General features: G+C 34.5%; 1 protein-coding gene across 3 annotated transcripts in view; it reads left to right on the forward strand.

Annotated features, from left to right (window-relative positions):
• Positions 1 to 20,703, forward strand: part of sns (sticks and stones) — a 209,839-nt gene extending 189,136 nt beyond the window's left edge. The window contains exons 5-19 of one of the 3 annotated variants that reach the window (XM_076407495.1): positions 1,529 to 1,788; positions 4,632 to 4,857; positions 4,912 to 5,024; positions 7,072 to 7,258; positions 7,313 to 7,603; positions 7,657 to 7,959; positions 8,018 to 8,308; positions 8,366 to 8,653; positions 8,742 to 8,917; positions 9,056 to 9,307; positions 9,367 to 9,532; positions 13,802 to 13,972; positions 16,148 to 16,293; positions 18,038 to 18,275; positions 19,371 to 20,703. In XM_076407495.1, coding sequence (XP_076263610.1) covers positions 1,529 to 1,788; positions 4,632 to 4,857; positions 4,912 to 5,024; positions 7,072 to 7,258; positions 7,313 to 7,603; positions 7,657 to 7,959; positions 8,018 to 8,308; positions 8,366 to 8,653; positions 8,742 to 8,917; positions 9,056 to 9,307; positions 9,367 to 9,532; positions 13,802 to 13,972; positions 16,148 to 16,293; positions 18,038 to 18,275; positions 19,371 to 19,717 — 3,455 coding nt within the window. In that variant the 3' untranslated portion in view covers positions 19,718 to 20,703. Of the gene's footprint in view, positions 1 to 1,528; positions 1,789 to 4,631; positions 4,858 to 4,911; positions 5,025 to 7,071; positions 7,259 to 7,312; positions 7,604 to 7,656; positions 7,960 to 8,017; positions 8,309 to 8,365; positions 8,654 to 8,741; positions 8,918 to 9,055; positions 9,308 to 9,366; positions 9,533 to 13,581; positions 13,750 to 13,801; positions 13,973 to 16,147; positions 16,294 to 18,037; positions 18,276 to 19,370 lie in introns of all 3 variants that reach the window. The other 2 variants (XM_076407497.1, XM_076407496.1) reach the window with 2 other exon arrangements.
• The last annotated feature ends 200 nt before the right edge of the window (positions 20,704 to 20,903 follow it).

Below are 20,903 nucleotides of genomic sequence, written 5' to 3' on the forward strand. Positions count from 1 at the left end.
AAATTCTTCTTTCTTTAGTTATTATATTTCCGTGTCATGTCATTCTGATATCACTGTATTTTTCCTTAATATCTTCTGTTCTGGATGGACTTTCGATGATAAATGCTTATGCATCTCGAAATTTCCACTTTCCCACACCACATACTGTATAATAATTTTGTATTTATTACTTTCATATTTTTATTCAATATTTTAACTCTTTTCCGTCCATTTTTGTTATCTTTATCTTACTCTTTATACTCTTTTATTAAATCTTACTTAATTTTAGTATATGCTTCTAAAAATTATTTTCTTTAAAAGCAGTGTCTAGAAATTCTAACAAACGTCTTCATGGGTTATCTTTTCTCTATTTAAATCCTATATTTCTTAACAATGTGTGGTGGGATGACTTATATCCTTCAAAAAACCTGCATATTTGGATAGTAAGGGTTCATTAATTCATGTCGAGTAGAACATCAAGGTATGTAGACGCATTCTACTAGCCGAACTTTATAGCTTTATTCGGTTACATGTTCGGGCGCATGAGACATCATTATGCCTCTTTTTAAATAGAATGAAATAAGAAGGAAACTACTGCCTGATATTAAAACGAATTTACATATTGCGATAGGAAATTCTTGCTATTTTTTGATGACATGAGTTCACTGTTATTTTGGATAAACCCTTATTTTGGATAAAATATGTTTTTGATTAAAGTAAGTTGTAGTCAGAGAGAGGAACATCTAGAGACCATCGAGCAATAGTTTTTTAACATTCTTTCTTAAGTGCAATAAAAATTTACTGAAATTGATGCTTAATATTTAGCACTCAGCTACCTAAGCTATGAATAAAATCCTACCGCTTATTATTAATGAAAATGTTATTATAGTCGTATCATTGATAATGTTGCACCAACAAATAAGCTCATTGAATTTGACCTTTTTTTTTGTTTTTTTATCTATAGTAGTAGAAAAGATACTGCCCATTTAACAATCCATTAAAAGCTTCCACAAATTACTTCCTATTTCTATTCATTACCGTAATCTGACATAACGGTTAATTAGCCTCTGAAGTTGTAATTTGTGCGTTTTAACGTACGACAGTCCAACTTGCTTAAAGTCCACACTTGCCGCTATAGCGGAGTTTGAACGGCTTCAATGACACGAAGCAACGTTCCACCACAAAGGCAATTCGAACCGATGCTGTCCTCGCAGAGGTAAACGTTCTCCCGAAGCCGAGACCGTTTTGAAATTCTAACCGCAAACTAGCAACTTTTACGAGTTTTATTAGAAGTCTCAGCCATTCAAACACAAAATATGGTAAATAAGGAAGCATTTACAATTATTTGCATGGCAATTCGCCCACGGTACCGCGTCGAAAACGGATCTCCGAGCTTGGAAACGTGATGGGATTTTTTATTTTACGCTTTTCACCTTTACCGTCGCCGAATGGATGGAGACTTCTTGAGTAGTTTCCATTTTATTCGTGTACGGGAGCCATATTTCAAAATTTATCGTTTGTTTTTTTTTTTTCGCATGTCTATCCGCAGCCAGCAGGGAGGATCAGACCATTGAAATTCCGGGGAAGAACGGAGACAAGCGAGTCACACGCTACGACACGCATTCGCGGATTTCGCTCAAACCCACCGCAGAAGACGATTACGCGGAGTACACGTGCGAAGCCCGTCATGAAGCTTTATCGCCTGATATTCCAATGAGAGCAACAGTTCAGCTCAGTGTGCTCTATCCGCCAGGTCTTCCCTACATCGAAGGGTACACTGAGGGCGAGACGATCAAGAGGGGACAGACGGTAAGATATTTTAAGTTTATCGCACGCCAACGCAATTTTTCTTTAAGAAAAAGAGAAAATGGTTATCGTGTATTAACACATTATGCAATATCAAGAATATGAACAATATAATAAAATGTTAGTAATATCTTCTAATTATCAAGAAAACAAATATTTATAGTAAAATTACAAACTTCACAAAGTTTATTATGAATATACAGGAGATGGACAAAATAATATGAACCCATGACATATACACAATATTTATTTATTAATAAGATATTGACGGGCTTATTTTCTTTCAAAACCAGTCTCCAACGGTTGACCTATTCTTGATCCAAAACATTAACCAAATCCAATAGCATTTAACAGTAGTAATCCGGCTAAAGCTGGATACTGATATTTTAATTTTTATCACACGCCAAAGTATTTTTTGTTAATAACAACAAAATGGTTATCATATATTAACATATTATACAATATCATGAACATAAACATGAACAGTATAATAAAGAATTAATAGTCTCTTTTAAATTATCAGGGAGAACAAATGTAGTAAAGTTTTGCAATTATTATATTGACAACATTTGTTTATTAAAGTTTATAAGGTTTTTTTATTAAAAGTTGATTTTTTGGTTGTTTTTAAATTTTTCAAGGTGATGAGGCACCATTTCCAACAGCTGAAATTCTTCTCCGAATAGTTTCTGAATAGTTTCCAATAGAATGTTGTCAAATTCTTGGGCCAAAATCAAAACAAAACGCCAATAGCTTCAATTATGTTAAGGCCTGGCAATTGTGCTGCTCACGGAGGATGTTTGGTGATATATGGTACTTATACCAAAAACCAAGACTGAACCTTTTTTAGCTATCTATAGAGGCGAATCATTCTCTTGGAACATTACACTCTATAACAGCATTGATGATGTCGAGATTATAAAAGTTGTTACAATTGCAGCTCTTCCATGAATAGCTTTTTTGGAGCTCTGTGTTGATTTCTGTCATTTTTGCCGCGGCAGTTTTGTTATCTGACCTCAATCCTCCTTAATGTTCGTCGGCTTCTGTTCATTAAACTTACTAATTACACTTAATTAAACACTACTCCTCTTTGCCGATGATGTTATACCATGTTTTGTGGAAACACAATTCACCAGTTGCTTATTTTAGCCGACATAGATCAAAGCCAGAACAATATACTCAAAAATAATCTACCAGACTGAGTATGTACATACGCTTCAAATTATTGACACAGATTGCCAACATACAACAAGATATACTCTATTGCATGGTGTTTATATTATTTTGACTATCCCCAGTATAACTATTATATAACATGTAAAGTTACAGTACACTCAATTATAAGAAATGGAAGGAGCAGATTTAACTAAAAACTATAGAAATGGAGATAAACTGATAATGAATTATTCAAATTAATTAAATAAATGAGATTCTTCGAATTAATTATGATGCTTATTATAGTATATTAATAATATCTACAAAATTTTAACGGCAAATGATTATTTGTTGTAATATTTGGTTATAAATGTTTCAAGTATTCAGTATTTCTTATTATTTCTTTCATAGTAATATCATAGAAACTAAATTTAATTTCGAATAATTTTTTAGATCAGAGTTGAATTAAATTTTAAAAATAGTTTATATTATTATTTATAACTTACTACCATTTTGTTAAAATGATAAAGTAAAGACCATCCGAAATAGAATATTAATAAATATCTTCATTAAAATGTAAGGCCTTCTCAGCTAAATCATCTAGTCTTGTTTAGGATAAATATCGAATAGTACACATCTTATTTAAGACACGTTCATATCTTTATCATGATGCAAGAACTCTACCACTTTTCTGCTTGTATAACGAAGATTTTTTGTAATCCTTTGAATTAACCATTCTTTCGATTGATATGAATTTCTAATTTCTCATCTTTAGACATTTTGCCTTGGCCACGATATCATTTGGCGTGATCTTAAGAGCGATCAATGATTTTTAGTGTCATTTTTCATTAAATTAAATAGAAAATCTAAAATTTTCGGGAATCTCCTGAGTTAAAACTCAGGTTCTGACATGAATATTAGTTAAAAATATCAGATACAATAAACTCTTGTTCTATCCCAAATGAATTTGTAGTGTTAGTAAAATTCCATCTTCAAGTGTCAAAAGTTTATAATAGATTAGCCTGAAAAGCAAATAATAAACGTAATAATGCACGACAATTAATATCACACCCTTAGCCCTTCCGGCATACCCCCAAGACTCTCATTAGAGATCATAATAATGCAAATATATAACCTTAATAACCCGTCGTACTGTAATAACGCTAGAGGGTGGTGATTTAGATACAACGATGGAAATCTTTAATATATTTCATCGCAATTTATTCCTTATCTAACTACTACGTATTATGTAGCAACACGGGCCTACAACGTAAAAGAGAAACAAAACGGACCTGTCGCTCTTTCACCCTTTCAAACCAACCCATGCCGAACAGATCTGCTATCTACATTCAAACGTTGAATATTCTTCAGGCAGCTCATTGAATATCGTTCACCGAAAGATAAACTAGCTCGATAATAATGAAGTTTGAATTATTGATAAAGGGGGCGGCATGCGTAAGACCTAACTAACCTTATGCAAAACAGCAGGAAGGGTAAAATTAAACTTTTGTCCTCGCGGGAATTCCATAAGTGGGCATGGGGGTGGATAGGGATGGAGTGAGACGCATTAGCATAATTTTTTGTGAGGACACGCCCAGTGTTGTCGTTTTAAATTGAATTTGTGAAGTCTGGAAACGGCGGAACCCAACAAAACAACGAGATGTTTGTGTATTAATATTCAATATGATTTTCAGGTGGAGCTGGTCTGCAGAAGTCGCGGCGGCAATCCTCCCGCTCAACTTATCTGGTACAAGAACGGGGAACAAATAAGGATGGCGTACAGAACGGCAGGACGCGTATCGGAGAATGTCTATACGTTCACGGCTGATGCTAGCGACAACAAAGCCAGATACAAATGTGAAGCCAGCAATATTATGTCGAAGAGTCCCCTTAAAGCTGAGTTGGACATGACAGTTCTATGTAAATAAATTCTCAACGTTTTTCCAACAAAATATTAATTTCTTTCTTTTCCAGTTTCACCATCCCATGTCACCATATCTGGACCAACAGAAGCACGTGTCGGAGACCCAGTACCATTAACTTGTACCACTGCCAATTCTAATCCACCAGCTGAAATTAAATGGATGGTAGGAATCTATATAAAATCAATAAAATAATAAAAGTTCAATTGAAAAGTCCCCGGCCTGACACATAGATGGCGCTACTGGAATTATATTCATATGTTTTTTAATTAGCCCTAACCCTCAAAAGGTGCGTGTATAAATTTGACAGCTGCCGGATCATTCGCGTGTTGATAAAATATTGTTTTTTGAAGAAAAAAATTCATTTGAACCAAGACTTAGCTTGATGCCAAGTTTCCGGATACTGTTCTAGGAAAATCAACCATCAAGGATTGGTATGCTAAGTTTAGACATGGTGAAATGAGTACCGAAGGCGGTGAATGCAGTGGACGCCCAAAGGGAGTTGTTACCGACGAAATAATTAAGAAATCCACAAAATGATTTTGAATGATCGTAAATTGAAATTGAGTGAAATAGAAGACGCTCTAACGATATCAAGTGAACGTGTACATCATATCATTCACGAACATATTGGGTATGAGAAAGCTATGTGCAAAGTGGGTACCGCGCGAGCTCACTTTTGACCAAAAACAACGACGAATTGATGATTCGAAGCAGTGTTTGAAGATGATCAAGTGTAATAAACCCGAGTTTTTGCGTCGATTTGTGACAATAGATGAAACATGGCTCACTCATCCGAGTGATTCACCCGCTCCAAAGCGTGGGAAAACGCAACAGTCGGCTGGCAAGGTTATGGCTTCTGTACTCTGGGATTCGCATGGAATAAATTTTATTGACTGCCTTGAAAAAGCAAGGACCATCAACAGCGACTATTACATAGCGTTATTGGACCGTTTGAAGGACGAAATCGCCGAAAAACGCCCGCATTTGAAGAAAAAGGAAGTGCTGCTTCACCAAGACAATACACCGTGTCGAAAATCCATGAATTGGAGTTCGAATTGCTTCCTCATCCACCATATTCTCCAGATCTGGCCCCCAGCGACTATTTCCTGTTCTCATATCTCAAAAAAATGCTTGCTGGGAAGAAATTTTCGACGAATGAAGAGGTGATCACCGAAACTGAGGCCTATTTTGAAGCAAAGGACAAATCGTAGCACAAAAACGGCATCGAAAAGTTGGAGGGTCGCTATAATCAGTATATCACACTTGAAGGGAATTATATTGAATGAAAAAAATCTAATTTTGCCAAAAAATGTGTTTTATGAACGTATGCCGGGGAATTTTCAATTGACCTGTTATAAACATTGCAGATTTACATATATACGTTATAATAAATGACGCTTACCAATAAAAGTTTTTTATAGCAATAACTGATTTTTTCCATTTCCCTTTGTTAGTTTTTCTCTTCCGTATTGTTCTATTGTTCTTCGCATTCATTATTTCTTTGTGTGGTCATTCTATTCATTATTTTAAGTTCAATAAGCTCAATTAACTTGGTTTTCAGTTAATATCCTTACTATTGGTATTCTCTTGAAAATTTGTTCTATTTACTATGTCTTAGATTATCTTGTTTTGCTGTTAGCCTGCCTTGTTCTTTAAAACTTTTGTTTTTAGACCCTTCTTTTTTGTCTTCTTTATTTATTTTTTGATTTGTGTCTCTCTCTCTAGATCTACTAAGTTTTTCTGCCAAGATATTCCTGAATTCGTATTTTAAATTATTTTCTACTTTTTAAGTATTTCGCTTGTTCAAACTTTTGTAATTAGCTTTTAAGGCAATTGATCTTTCCTCCTCTCTCGTGCTTTTTTTCCATTCTCATGATATTTATCTTACTCTTTGCCAATATTACTTTCATCTGTTTTGCAATTTCCAACATTTAGTTTCATAGTAATTTAATTTTTTCCATGTCTTGCTTTTTCATTCTAAATATGATTATCGTTTTGTGACCCTGTATTTGTTTTTTTAATTATTTCCTTTTTTCTGTTTTATTATTTCGTTTTCAATTCCGTTATTTTAATTTTGTTTCCTCTGTATTGATTTTATATGATCTATTTTATATACTTTACAGCTGATTCAAATTACTCTTCCTGTGTTATATTTCTCAAACTTTCTCTAATCATCAAATCTAATATACAAATTTTTATATATATTTAGGTTGCTGGGCGTCAAGTGAGAAATGCAACATCAAGAACTGTCGTTTCTCCTGAAGGTGGATGGATTACCACCTCTAATATAACCGCCGTGGTAGAGCCCAATAGAAGAAGCCTCGTAGTCATTTGTCACGGTCTAAACATGCAACTAACCGAAAATGTAGTTTCGACACATACCATCAATGTTTTATGTAAGTTCTTCGGTCTAACCTAAAAGAGTTATTTTATCACCTACGTCTTTTTAGATCCACCTAGCCAACCGTTCGTTCATGGATACGTCGAAGGAACTCATGTACCTGCCGGAACAGTACAGAAAATATCATGTACATCGTCAGGAGGTAACCCGTTAGCCACACTCACTTGGTACAAGAACGACAAAAAGATTCACTCAACCGTGAAGACTACAGACAAATCGGTCACAGCAGAAATTACCATTCTCACCAACGTGACGGATAATGAAGCTCGGTATCGCTGTGAGGCTGCTAATTCAGCTACAGAGATACCACTGTTTGAAACAATCACCATGAGTGTTTACTGTAAGTTGAATCCCCATAAAACCCTTCCCTGTCAACTAAAAATATATTTTCAGTTCCCCCAGAGACGGTAAGAATTCGACAGGAACCACCAGAGTTGAAACCCAATGAAGAAGCTACTTTGATTTGTGACTCAAGTTCGAGCAACCCCCCCGCGAAATTATCCTGGTGGCGGGAGGGTATTCCTGTTCACGGTGTACAGAACTACTCCAAGCCTGGCCTGCATGGAGGAACCGTATCCTCCATTGAGTTGAAAGTGAATGTGTCTGAAGACATGAACGGAATACAATATGCATGTCAAGCACAAAATGAGGCTTTACAAAGAAGTACTCACGATTCCGTGACTTTACAAGTTTTATGTAGGTTTTAATTGATATTTTAATGAATTTCATTTATAATTATTCATTATTTCAACAGACAAACCTGTTTTTGACAAGAATAACGAGGATTCCATCACAGGAATCGAGAACGAACCGCTTATAATATCACTAAAAGCTGATGGTAATCCAAACAACATCGCGTACACTTGGACCAAGGACGGACTGCCTATAACTCAGGCTTCTTCCTCCAACGGTATGGAGAGGATTTTATCTGATGGTCCGACATTGAATATAACGCGTCTAAGTCGACACGATGCAGGTACTTATAGCTGTGAAGCATTAAACTCGCAAGGCAGCAATTTAGCTACTGTAAACGTAACAGTGCAGTGTAAGTTTTATAATAATTCATAATTTTCAATGTTATGATTCTCGTTTATGCTTATAGACTCGGCTACTATAACTCAAACAAGTGAGACGGTAATTGTAAATCCGAAAGAAGATGCCACGTTGTCATGCACAGTCGACAGTAACCCCATAGCTGACGACACGATAACGTGGAAAAGGGACGATTTCCCGGATTTCGACGCCAGAACGTCCGTAATGTACGATAAGAATGGAACGTCGTACTTGAGAATCACCCAAGTCACCAGAGAGGATCTGGGACATTTTCAGTGTATCGCTAATAATGGCGTTGGCAATATTACAACCAGAGAAGTCATGTTAATCGTAAAACGTAATTATCATCATGTTTCAAATGTTTTGTATTTTAATAATTGTATAGTTGTAATAATTGTAATTGAATATATATGTATATAATCTAGATAAACCAGAGATTGATGAACAACCAGCTTTCTTAAAATTTGCGAGCGATGCTGGTGATACGGGAAAGCTGACTTGTAGAAGTCAAGCCTCTCCATTAGCTCGTTATACTTGGGCGAGAAATGGAAATCCAATTAGTGCTAACACCACAGGAAAATATTATACCACATACAGACAGGTAAAAGATATAAAATTTAATTCTATCTAGAAAAAAATAATATCGTTTTCCTAAGACACTTTTGATGCTATACAATACTTTTTTCTCGATTGAACTTATATCAATTTATATATCTAAACTTTCATGTCCTGTATTAAGGTGGATCAACTAACATCAGAATCCGTCTTGTACATATCGCACGTTACCTCTGCTGACTATGGAAGCTACGAATGCGTTGCCAGGAATGAGTTAGGTTTCTCCACCATATCCCCACGCCTGGAGGTTACGTCTTCACCTGACACACCCACTCTACTCATCGTGTTGAATGCCACTCACGATTCAGTAACACTAGGCTGGACGCCAGGGTTTGACGGAGGGATGAAGCCGACATATCGAATCAGATACCGACAGGTACGTCAAAACTCGATGCTTTTAGATCTAGACACGTAACAGACTTCTCTATGTTCTAGATAAATGAGGATGGATACAAGTATGAAGATGTTACTGGTAATAATGCCACCACCTACACCGTGAAAGGTTTGAGCATCGATACGCAGTACATATTTTCGATAATGGCGTCGAACAAGTTGGGAAGTAGTAAATACATGCCAGATTTATTGTCAGCAAAGACCTCAAGTAAGAATATTACTTGTTTATATATAAAGATTAATAATAAAATTGAATGGTCTCGGTAAATATGTTATATAGCAATGAATATTTTAATATTGGGGTTTCTCCTTTGATTATTCAATTGCGTAGAGTTTTTTCACTCATATTTCCTGAAAACTACTCTTGAACTTTTAAAAACTTTTAAAAACACGAAAGAAACTTATGGAAAAAACCAACCCATATTATTTAATAAGGAATATTTATATTTGGGCCTATACAATAATTTTAACGAATTTCCAACCGATGGTATTAATCACACGGGATACATGTGTAACTAACTTCATGTTGAAGCCTCACTGACAGACTTCATCTTTCAGTATATATCTTTTCATTGAAGTGTGAACAAAAATGTTCGTACCGAGTAAATCACATTCGAAGGAAATTTTACTTTTTTACTTAAACTTATCAAAAGCTTTGTGAGGTTTATGACAACCATGCTTCATCGACTTCAATATGTGAATGTTGGTTTCGACGTTTTAAAAGTAGTGATTTTGACATCGAAGGCAAGCAGCATTCTGGATGGTCAAAAAAAAATTGAAGACGAAGATTTTAAGGAATTAGTCGATGGTCTCTATAAAATACTAGAAGAATATGCAGAATTGTTAGAAGTAACACAAGAAGCCATTTCCAATCGCTTGAGGAACATGGAAATTATGTAAAAGCTAGAATATTTTTTACAGTATGAATGGCATTTGGCGTTTGGTCATGTGTGAAATGCTGGATGAACCACTTGGTCAATCAACATCAAATCTAAATATCCATGGCTTCAAGCTAATGTTCTGTATTTGGTGGAATTAGCTAGGTGTTGTTTGTTCCTTCTGATTGCTACTTATTCTGATATTTTAGTTATGACTTGTCTGAACAACGTTCCATTCAAAGTACACATGGTTCTTTGGAGATGGGAACCGTAAAATACCTGAAAAATAAAGTATTGATGGACAATAATTTGAATAAAATATATTATATCGATGTTTCCCAAAGACGCTTCAAATTTAAAAAATCCTTTAAAACTAATGTATAGGCCTAATAATGATGAATAAATAGACTATTTAAAGTTATTATGTACATACGTCATCTAAATTTGTGACGTCAAAACGTCGCAATGTCAACTCTGAGTTTTAGTTCAGTTTGACTTTGACACACAACAAAATTTTAATCTAAATAAAGTAATTAAACAAACATTTTATCAAATATAATTTATTTTAACATTATAGTACATCTAAAAACTATATTTAATTATACAGCCACAATAGTTTATAGGTTAGAGTTCTAACCTCTTGTCACTTTTGCTTTCAATAATTTTGCATACGTCTTATACGTCTCTTTCGTTTACACTTTCTACTAACCAGACAGCATCGTGTCTTTGTTTAACTAGAATGAAATGATAAGGAAAATATTGTCTGATTCTAAAACGAATTTATAAATTGCGACAGGCAATACATTAAACCTCTTGATGACGTATGTCCAAAAAAAAAATTTGAATAGACTATATATAATAATAACGAACGTTTAATCAAGGCTTGAAATATGATTACCCAAAGGCAATGAAAAATTATATTATTATTCTATTTCTACCCCAGCTTATTCCACTTATATCTAAAAAGCCCTCTCATGGATTCAAAAAGCCTTTCTGGTCTGCTGGTTTTTTTTTTCGACACTAAAGTCAGACGTTTTCAGTGAAAACAGTAATTTAGGCCTTAAAATAAACAATAGATGTAAGAAAAAAAGAGTTTCGCCGGCTTTGTTGATGAAAATAAGTTCGCTGCCTACTCTCGACGATTCAAACGACCAGACTAAACAGCCCAACGCTACCAGTAAAAACGATTTAATTTTAGAGACCTTAATATGCAAACATCTCGGTCCTTCTCTTTGTTCATTTAGCAGTTCTATTAGATAAGCCAAGGAGTAATTTAGTTTTTTTCTTTATAGTAATGCGAAGGTATGCCGTCATATTATTAAAGAAAATACAGTGTTTGTTCTAGAGTAAATTAAATAAAATAATGTATAATTCTAAAACATAACGCAGACCCTCAGAAATACGTATTTCGTCTGAATTTTTTTGGAATTCTGCGCAAATATTTTAGTACCTTTTTACAACTTTAAACAGTTTTTTTACAAGTAGGTCGTTAATTTAATAAAATACATAAAAAATATAAAATTTTAATAGTATACGTATTTTAAAATAAAGAGAAATAACAGACAATCATATTTATGACTAACTGAAAATAAATACTAATTAAATATTTTTTCAGAATAAAATTTATCAAAGCATGCTTTGCACTTTCTGCAATTCTACTGTATATATAAAAAGTTACTCCCATATATTACCAATTATTTATGATTTTTTTTATATTGACTTCGTATTGACGTTCTTAAGAATATTAAATGGAATAAACCGCTATAGGAGTACAGGAAAAATATTTTGGATGAAATTAATGACTTCTAAAAATACTCTTGGTCTTTTTTTATAAGTTCCATAGTTCTTTGCTGAACTCCAGGGGGATAATATATTAAATCACAGACGAGAGAAAAACAACGTATGATTTTAATGAATCTATGGAAATATTGCGCAAACCCTGATTGATATCCTGGGATATTTTCGTTTGCAGCACACAAAATGGAAATGGAATGAAGATGCTCAAACAGCTTTTTCGTTCCGGCCCTATTTTATTTATTATTGGTTATTAAAATATGAAAAGAGCCCAAACTGTAAACATCTGTTACAAATAACTGGATCCATGGTTCTACTATGAGTCCTTGATAAAGCTGTTAAATACAAGTCCAGCTGTATTTATTGAATTTTTATTCTATTAACATCAAGTTTCAAAGGTTATGTTGCAAGAGTAATATCGTCATAGCCACTGAAAATCATCGTTTGCTGGTAGAAACTTACGGTTAGCAGCAATAGTTGGCCTTAAAAACACGTGAGGCGTGGTTTCGAAAATACAAAAATTGATTATTTCGATGTGCAAGATAGAGAACGTTCTGGTTGACCGAAAAAGTTTGAAGATTCGAAACTGCAAGGGTTATGGCATGAAGATCTAGCCCAAACTCGAAAACAATTGGCAGAAACGTTAAATGTGACCCAAGAAACGATTAGGGGCCGATTACGAGCAAAGGGGGAAAATCCATAAGATTGGAAGATGGGCCACATCAATTGAATGACAGACAGCAAATGGAAAATCGCAAAATCTTTTGTGAAATACTGCTTCGAATGTATGATCGGTAATCATTTCTACATCGAATGGGAAGGGGATTCGAATGGACGATGGGACTAATTGCAGAGAGTTATGATTATCACTTGCTGATACCAGCAGATCGACTCCAAGGTCAAATTGTTTTGGTCGTAAGATCTGTGTCAAGTTGCTCTGTATTTGATGGGACCAGAGTGGCGTGGTGCATTACGAACTATTGAAACCTGGTGAAATATTTAATAGTGATCGCTACCGACAACAAATGATCAATTTGAACCATGCGTTGATTGAAAAACATCCATAATGGGCCCGAAGACGTGGTAAATTAATTTTACACCACGATAACGGGCCATCTCATAAAGTAAAACCGGTCAAGGAAACGTTGAAAGCATTTGTATGGGACATAGGGACATATTATTGCACCCGCCGTACTCTTCAGGCCTTTCCCCGCCCGACTATCAACTTTTCGTATCAATGGGCAACACGCTTGCGGATAAGCACTTCGCCAATTTCGAAGAAAAATTTTTGCTCCAAGGACCAGCATCTCATTGGCCATTTTCTTGAAACTTATATAATTTTTTTAAAACCCGGTAATTACTTTTCGGTACAATTGGTATTAAAATTATATTGAAAATAATAGACACCAATATAACTAAATGAATTCCACGCTCCATAATTATCACATGGCGTGTTTAAGAACGTAGTTTATGAGACCGTTCAATTTTATTAATATAAAATGTTAACTAACACCACCCCAACTAACGCAAATACCTCACCCCCTCTTTTGCACGCTTTCTCTCTCCAACTAATACGACTAACCAGACAAGATACCGCCATCCTACTCCAGTCCGAGCCTGGACGAGCGCAACCTGAAAAACTTCCCCGGCTTCCTGATCATCGTCGGAACTATAGTCGGCACCCTGCTCATCCTCATGAACGTCCTGCTAATCGGTTGCTGTCTGCACCGTCGATCCAAAAAACGCCCCACAGGTAATTAATTTCTAGATTTCTATCTTTTTTTTTTTGTTCTCTTTCCCGTCAGTTTACGAGGGCGACCACGTAGAAAAAGTCCTGCCGGAGGATTTGCTCGAGAAGCAGGATTTGCCGAGGATCGTGATTATTAGCGTGTCCGTGATTGGTGTTATTTTGCTATTTATCAATATCGCTTTAGTTGCCGGGTGTATGCTGAAAAGGCGAGCGAAGAGAATCAGAGGTTTGTTTGGTTAATTTTTTAAAATTATTTTTCAGGTTATTTCTTCGAATTTTTGTTACGTTTTTTTGTTTACTGATTACTTTATGATATAGTAAAACTGTTTTTCATTGACTATTATTATTTTTTAATTCAATTTGTTATCATTGATCATATCATTGAGGGAGGAATCCAACTGAAACCCATCAAATTATTGTGGAAATTTATGGTCACATTATTTATCAAATCACACAGAAATAACGATTTTGAAGAGTGAAGTATATTCAAAGTCAAATAACTGTACGCATAACAATGATGATCAAAATCAAAGACAATAGGAGCTTTCAGTATAACTAGTGGTTACACAAGAGGCATATATATAAAATAAGATATATATAAAACTAAACTACTTAAGCTAAAAGTAAGATACACTTAAACACTAAACAATTTTGTATGGTATGAAGCACATATTTTAAGCCCATAGGTCTAAATTGGCTTTATGATTGGCTGGTAAACCAATCCCTTTGATTTTAAGTCAAGTTGAGAGTATCTTCCCACTAACCAGTACAGTCGATTGACTTTGAGTCTAATCTGTTCTGTTTTTTGTCTAACACGATGTTCCCAATTTAACCTACCATCGAGATGTATTCCGAGGTATTTAGCTGATTCTGCTTGAGGAATCGAACATCCGTCAAGTGATAAAATTAGATTTTTGTCTAATGAACAGATTTGGAACTATTGAGCTGTGTTTTCCAGTCTCTAATCCATTTGTTGATCTTGTTGATCGCTACTTGTACTTTTCCTACAGCCTTAAATAGAGATACAAATTGCCATGATAATTGTGTCATCGGCAAATGTTCCAAGTACCGTTTCTTTTGTTGTTGGGATATCAACAGTATAGAGCAGAAATTGGTTTAAGCGTTGAGAATGCCCTTTCATCCGAGACATTGTCTATCGAAAAAAATATGATTCCAGCAATCGACAGTAATTCCACGGTAGCAATTTGTTCATTTTGTAGATTAATCCCAAATGCTTTACCCAGTTAGTTGGTGAAGCGTCCAGGAATATTGCAGGGTAGTATTTCTTTTCTTCGAATGCATTTATAAAAATCGCTGTTACTCGCACTTGATCGATAGTTGACAGAAACAAATACAGCAATCAAATGTTTTGTACTTCCAACATTTAATTATTAGAAACGGTTTTACAAAATTATCGATGCTTTTTAAAATAATTCCATATATATAATAGGAAGTGCGCCATATTTCTTTTTTTTTTTTAATTTGATACAATTCTATGAAATACAGTTTTACCATATAACATTAAATTATAAAATGTTGAAACAGTTTTTCTAAGGATATAAGCTGCATAAACTAAAACTAGTCCAAGTTTAACTGTTTCATTTGCCTTGAAATAATGTTATTATTATGACTCAGATATGTAGAAATAGGAGCCATAATATTTTTTAGAAATATTTGTTCATGGCAAATCGTTAAAACCCACATGCATTATTTTAAAATGTTGTCCCTAGGTTTGTTTTGTTCACGGTTATTCCCTTCAAAATTGTATGGTACTCTGGTAAAAATTTAACATCACAGCGAATTTCTTATTTCAAAAGTATCCTATCGATAATATTTTTGATTGCATTTTAATTTAAATTAATTAATAAAGTCGCTATTTCAATTAAACTTGTTACTATATACTAACATTCTAATACATATGTGTCTCAATAAGTATCCGATCTAGCACGTAAAAAATAATTCTATTACTTAACAACTTTAAGTGTGTCTTTATTATTTTATATGTCGTGTCTTGACTAAAGGTTATTATTTGACGGAGAAATTATTATTACAGCTTTGGGAAAACTACTCTAGGTAAACAAACATAGTCAAACAAATACAAAAAGCATTTTAAACATTCCATCCAATCGTTGCGCCAGATAACAGACATCTTGAAGGTAATAAAGGGTGACCTGTTCACAATTTTACACGAAAGATGAGGCTTATAGATCGGAGGCTTATTGAAGACCCATTTTAACTTAATAGAAATAGTGATAGTAAAGCTAGCAAGTAAAAAACGCGAAAAATATATTCCTTAGGCGACTGAAAATAATTTTTCCGCTTTTAATTAGCGGTTAGCCTTTTGCGGGAAAACAATAGTCGACGATGGTACTTAAGCGTGCACATTTTTTTCTTTTCCCAGAACAAAACAACCAAACAAGCAAATCCGCAACAATAGAGATGTACGCTCCGAGCAGTTACAACGACACAATGACGGGCGAAACCTTATCTTCAGTCAGTGAAAAAAGCGAAACGTACTCTAACGAGGGTAGCAACAACGAATACGTGGTAAGTAAAATTAAAACACCACCATCGGACAAATGTCGCGGACAAAGGGAAGAGACCCTCTCATTTAAATCGAGGTTCATAGTCAGAACAGTGACGGAAAATGGAATAGTTGGTTTCCTTTTAAATTTTATTTCCATCAGTCTGTTCCGTGAAAATATCGTGAATATATATAGTGGTTACTTTATATATAATACTATAATAATAAAAATTTTGCTATCTATTTTTTTATTAGCTAAAAATACAAAAAGTTAACAAGAGTTAACAAGGATTTGAGTTTGTAACGTTGCCAGTTGTTGAAAATTATTCGTATATTTAAAGATTATAATATAAATACAATAAATTATATTGAATTCACAAGTTGACTTAATGTAACTTTGACCTTTTTCCATCAATTTTTGTTGTCTTTACACTTTTTTGTTACTGTCTTGCCAAGAGTGCCACAATAAACCATTTGGAATATTCAGGTTTCATCAAGATACACAAATTCAAATAGTTTATCTTCCTTGGTCTTATTTTATGCCTTTAAAATTTGAATGTTTTTAAAGGTAATGTCTGTAAGTTCCATTAAACCTGTCCGAGGGTTATCTTTACACCATTTAAATCCTATACCCTGTAAGAGTGTATGAAAGGATAATTACATCCCTCAAAGAACTGCATGTCCGTAATTATTTTATGTATACCTTCCAAACAGACAATTTTCTCTAAAATAGTTTTATTAAATTTTGTATATATCGATAAAATAGTTTGTGTACTTACTGTTCTTATACATTTTGTATATTTGGTCTCGAATAGAACCAATATCAATATGGTTAAGATTCGTCACCCACTTTGTATGTAGACGGGTTTTCTTGGGTGAATCTAACGTATTATTCTTCATTTTGTAAGCGTATTGTCCACAGTACTCACAGTAATATTTAGCACGACAGCAACCCACTAAAAACATTTTCAATAGAATTATAGGGACTTATATTATTTAATATCATCAATAATTACCTCTCTAACGGAATTTACCGGCAAAAGAGGGCCTCCATTATCTGGTTCCTTTTCAAAATAATCTATTAAAGCCGCAATCAATTTGTGACCCTGAATATCTATTGTTTTCGGCATTTTCAAACAAAGTTATATGATATATTACGAATCAACTTAAAATTTATCAAAATAAACAAAGGGCTAAAACAATGTTTACCGGTTTATAACCTGTAGCAATTATATATAACTAATATTTTGAATAATTTAGCATACATCTGACAACCGGACGGTGACCAGCTATCAGACGTACGCAAAATTCTTGAAAGCAATACTGATAAGAAGTTTTAACTTTTACCTATATACTATAATGTTAAAATAAATTATATTTGATAACATTTTTGTTCAATTATTTTATTTAGATTAGAATTTTTTGTATATCAAAGCTAAACTGAACTAAAACTCAGAGTTGATGCGGTAACATTGTAATGTTTCGACGTCACAAAAAACTCTAAATAGACTATATATTCTATCCAAAAAAACAGCCAATGCACGTCACCAACATTTAAATGACGTCACTAATGTTTTGAAGAATTTTATAGACATTTGACAACGCTGTCAACCGGTACTACTAACACGAATTTTACAGATTGATTTGGTTACATGTTCTGACGTATCAGACAGAATTATGTCTCTTTTTAACTGAATTTAAAACGTTTTAGCAGTAATTATTCGAATGCTAATAAATGGCATTTACTAAAATTATATTTTCTTATAGGATGACAGCCGTAGCAAACAGGCGCCGAACTCGTACCTGATCGAACAACCACCGCCAGTAGACTATCCACCAGGTGCGTACCCAGTGTACGAAATGCAGATGGGATCCATGTCCATGGCTCATAAGACTCACACCCTGCCGCACCCCCATCATCACCACCATCACATGCACGACACCAGACCCAGATCACGTGACGATCAGAGTCTGGGCCAGTATGGACCGGGTACTGGCATGTCAGGTGTGTGAACTAAACTACTAATTTACCCGCTCAAGGCTTACTAACTTCATCATTTAACATGTGGAGTTCGTATTAAAACTACTAACTGATTGATACGTAGTGAAATTTTACGGTTAAAAATGCTTATTCGGCAAAAAATCTCCTCTAAGTCAGAAGAATAGTTGATGCTCCGCTATTAGAACATATTTATAAGCTCGTAACAGAGACGTGCTAGATATGTATGACATTGCTCCTTTCCGCTGGAGCCTTGCTTCGTTAGTTATAGTCCATTTTTAAAAGCAGTTTCAGCTTTGCCATAACAATCTAGATATTGGAAAGTTGTTGTTTTCTGATTTCTTTTTTTCTCTTATCAGTAACGGGACAAGTAAGTCTTTAAAGTAGTTTTTTCATGATCATCTGTATTTATTTATCATTTTTGCAGTGAACCATTGGTAAAGTTGATACGAGGCTCACTATTTATATTTCGGGAATAGGAAAAAAAACAAACACTTTTGCATACGCTTAAAAGTTTCAAAGCATTTATTCCATTCCGAAACAGGTATCTTCAAAACATGATTTCATTGGGTGCCAAATTAGGGATGTACGGCGGATGACCCATGAATTTGATGTTTTTGATGCTCAAATAGTCTCTTATTTGAGCTGATGTGTGAGAGCTCGCATTGTTGTGATGAAGAACAATCTGGCGTCTCTTGTTTGTTTTCCTTATTTCACCGAAGACTACTGGCAAAAAATGGTTGTGTACCAATGAGAATTTACTGTTCTACGATCCTCTAGAGGCACTGATGCAATATGACCAGCAGTTTTCCCGAAGAAACAGGCCACCATTTTCTTTGAAGTGTTTCGTGCGCAAACAACTTTTGTTAGATTTGGTTCATTTTGGAACACCCATACAGTCGACTACTGCTTACTTTCGGGCTCATACGAATATATCCATGATTCGTTATCTGTCACGATTTTATAAACGTCTTTAAAAGCATCGCTATCGAATTTCTTAATGATTTCTTCACAGAAAAACTGTAAAAATTTTAGTACGTGATAGGTTTCTTTAATCAGAAGGGTGTTGTTATCGAAAAACTCACTTTTGTTTACTTGCAGCTAAATCGTCATATGTCAGCGCACCTACACCAACACCACCAGCGGACGGCAGCTACTACAACGTCTCGGATCGTTACTTGTCGTACCCCCCGCCATTAGACTTCCAGAACCCGCCTCCGGTACCCGCTCATCCCCACTTGGCGCACACGGTGACTCCGGCCACACCGCCACTGCCATCCAATGGATCCTTGTTACGTCATCAACGTCACGTACCACCACCGGACGTCTTGCACAACACCAGTCAGAACGCGCAAATTTTACAGGCGCAAACCCTGACCCAAAAGCGCGAGATGAGCAGTTTCGGTAATGGCTATGGCGTGAATGAACAGGAGGGACATCTTGTCTGAGATAAGGACGGTTTCGATATTTTGTACGTTTTGTAAAAAGAAGTGTCGGAGTGTTTGATGAGTAGTGCGCGATCAGATAGCTCAAATAAACTGTAAGTTGGGACGTTTGCATGCTAACCGTACTATCAGAGTTAAGTCATAGTGCTGTAAGTGGTTGCTGTTCTACATAAGTGCAATCTCTTGAAGCACCTTCTCGACGACAGTATGAACGAACTTTGTACAATCAAAGCGACTTAACTTCGACGATAACCACAGGATAACGTGTAGAGCAGCAGTACCCGATGTCTTAGAAGAAAATATATTTTTATTAAGTTATTTATTTAAACAAAAAAAAATGTACTAATATCGCTAATAAATAGACTCGCATCAATTGAAGAACGAATACGTGTAGATAGAATAACACCGAGACAAAAGCAAAAGAATACGAATACATATATGTTTTCTTCTATTTTAAAAAAATATTACTTAATACCGTCAATTTCGAAAATTGACATTGTCTATACATAATGCTAACTGATAATCAGTTGTTGAGATATAAAATATCTATGTGATCCCTAGATAGTAAACAAATTAATAGACTTGTTATTTGTTTGCAGATAATGTTAGTTTTAAAATTATTTTATTTCGTTCTTTTCTCTCTCTCTCTCCCCTCTCCTCTGAATTTTGTGTAGATACGTTTTTCAATTGTTTGATGTATATAGTAAAAAAAGTATTTTTAACACTACAAAGTAATAAATTGTTATTTAACTAGTCCAATGGAACAACCAAAGTTTATAAACATTACGTTCTTTTTATTTTGACACGGAAAAAACGTTTTTCTGTATTTTTTTTGTAGTTTATCTTTTTTTTTTGTATAAATCTAATTCGTTTTAGTTGTCGTCACTTCTGTAATTACGTTTCACTTACTTTCCTTTCTAATATCGTTTTCGTCGTAAGGCTCTTGTGTATTTTTTTTATTCTATAGGAAAATAAATGTTTTATTTTATAATTACGAGTTTTTTTATTTTATTGTTTCTGTTCTTTTCGAATCGGGCAAATAGGGTAATATATTGAATAGGAGTAGAATAGATATATCATTCATTCCATCGATTTTAATCAATTATTCCTAATCGTAATCATAATCACTCGATTAAAATGAATAGCGTTTTTATTTAAAACATGCTACAACTTTGTAAATATATGTATT

The sequence above is a fragment of the Rhynchophorus ferrugineus genome, unplaced genomic scaffold (assembly GCF_030347505.1).
Source record: "Rhynchophorus ferrugineus isolate W39M unplaced genomic scaffold, kcgeb_rfMv2 rfM6, whole genome shotgun sequence".
NCBI lineage: Eukaryota > Metazoa > Arthropoda > Insecta > Coleoptera > Curculionidae > Rhynchophorus > Rhynchophorus ferrugineus.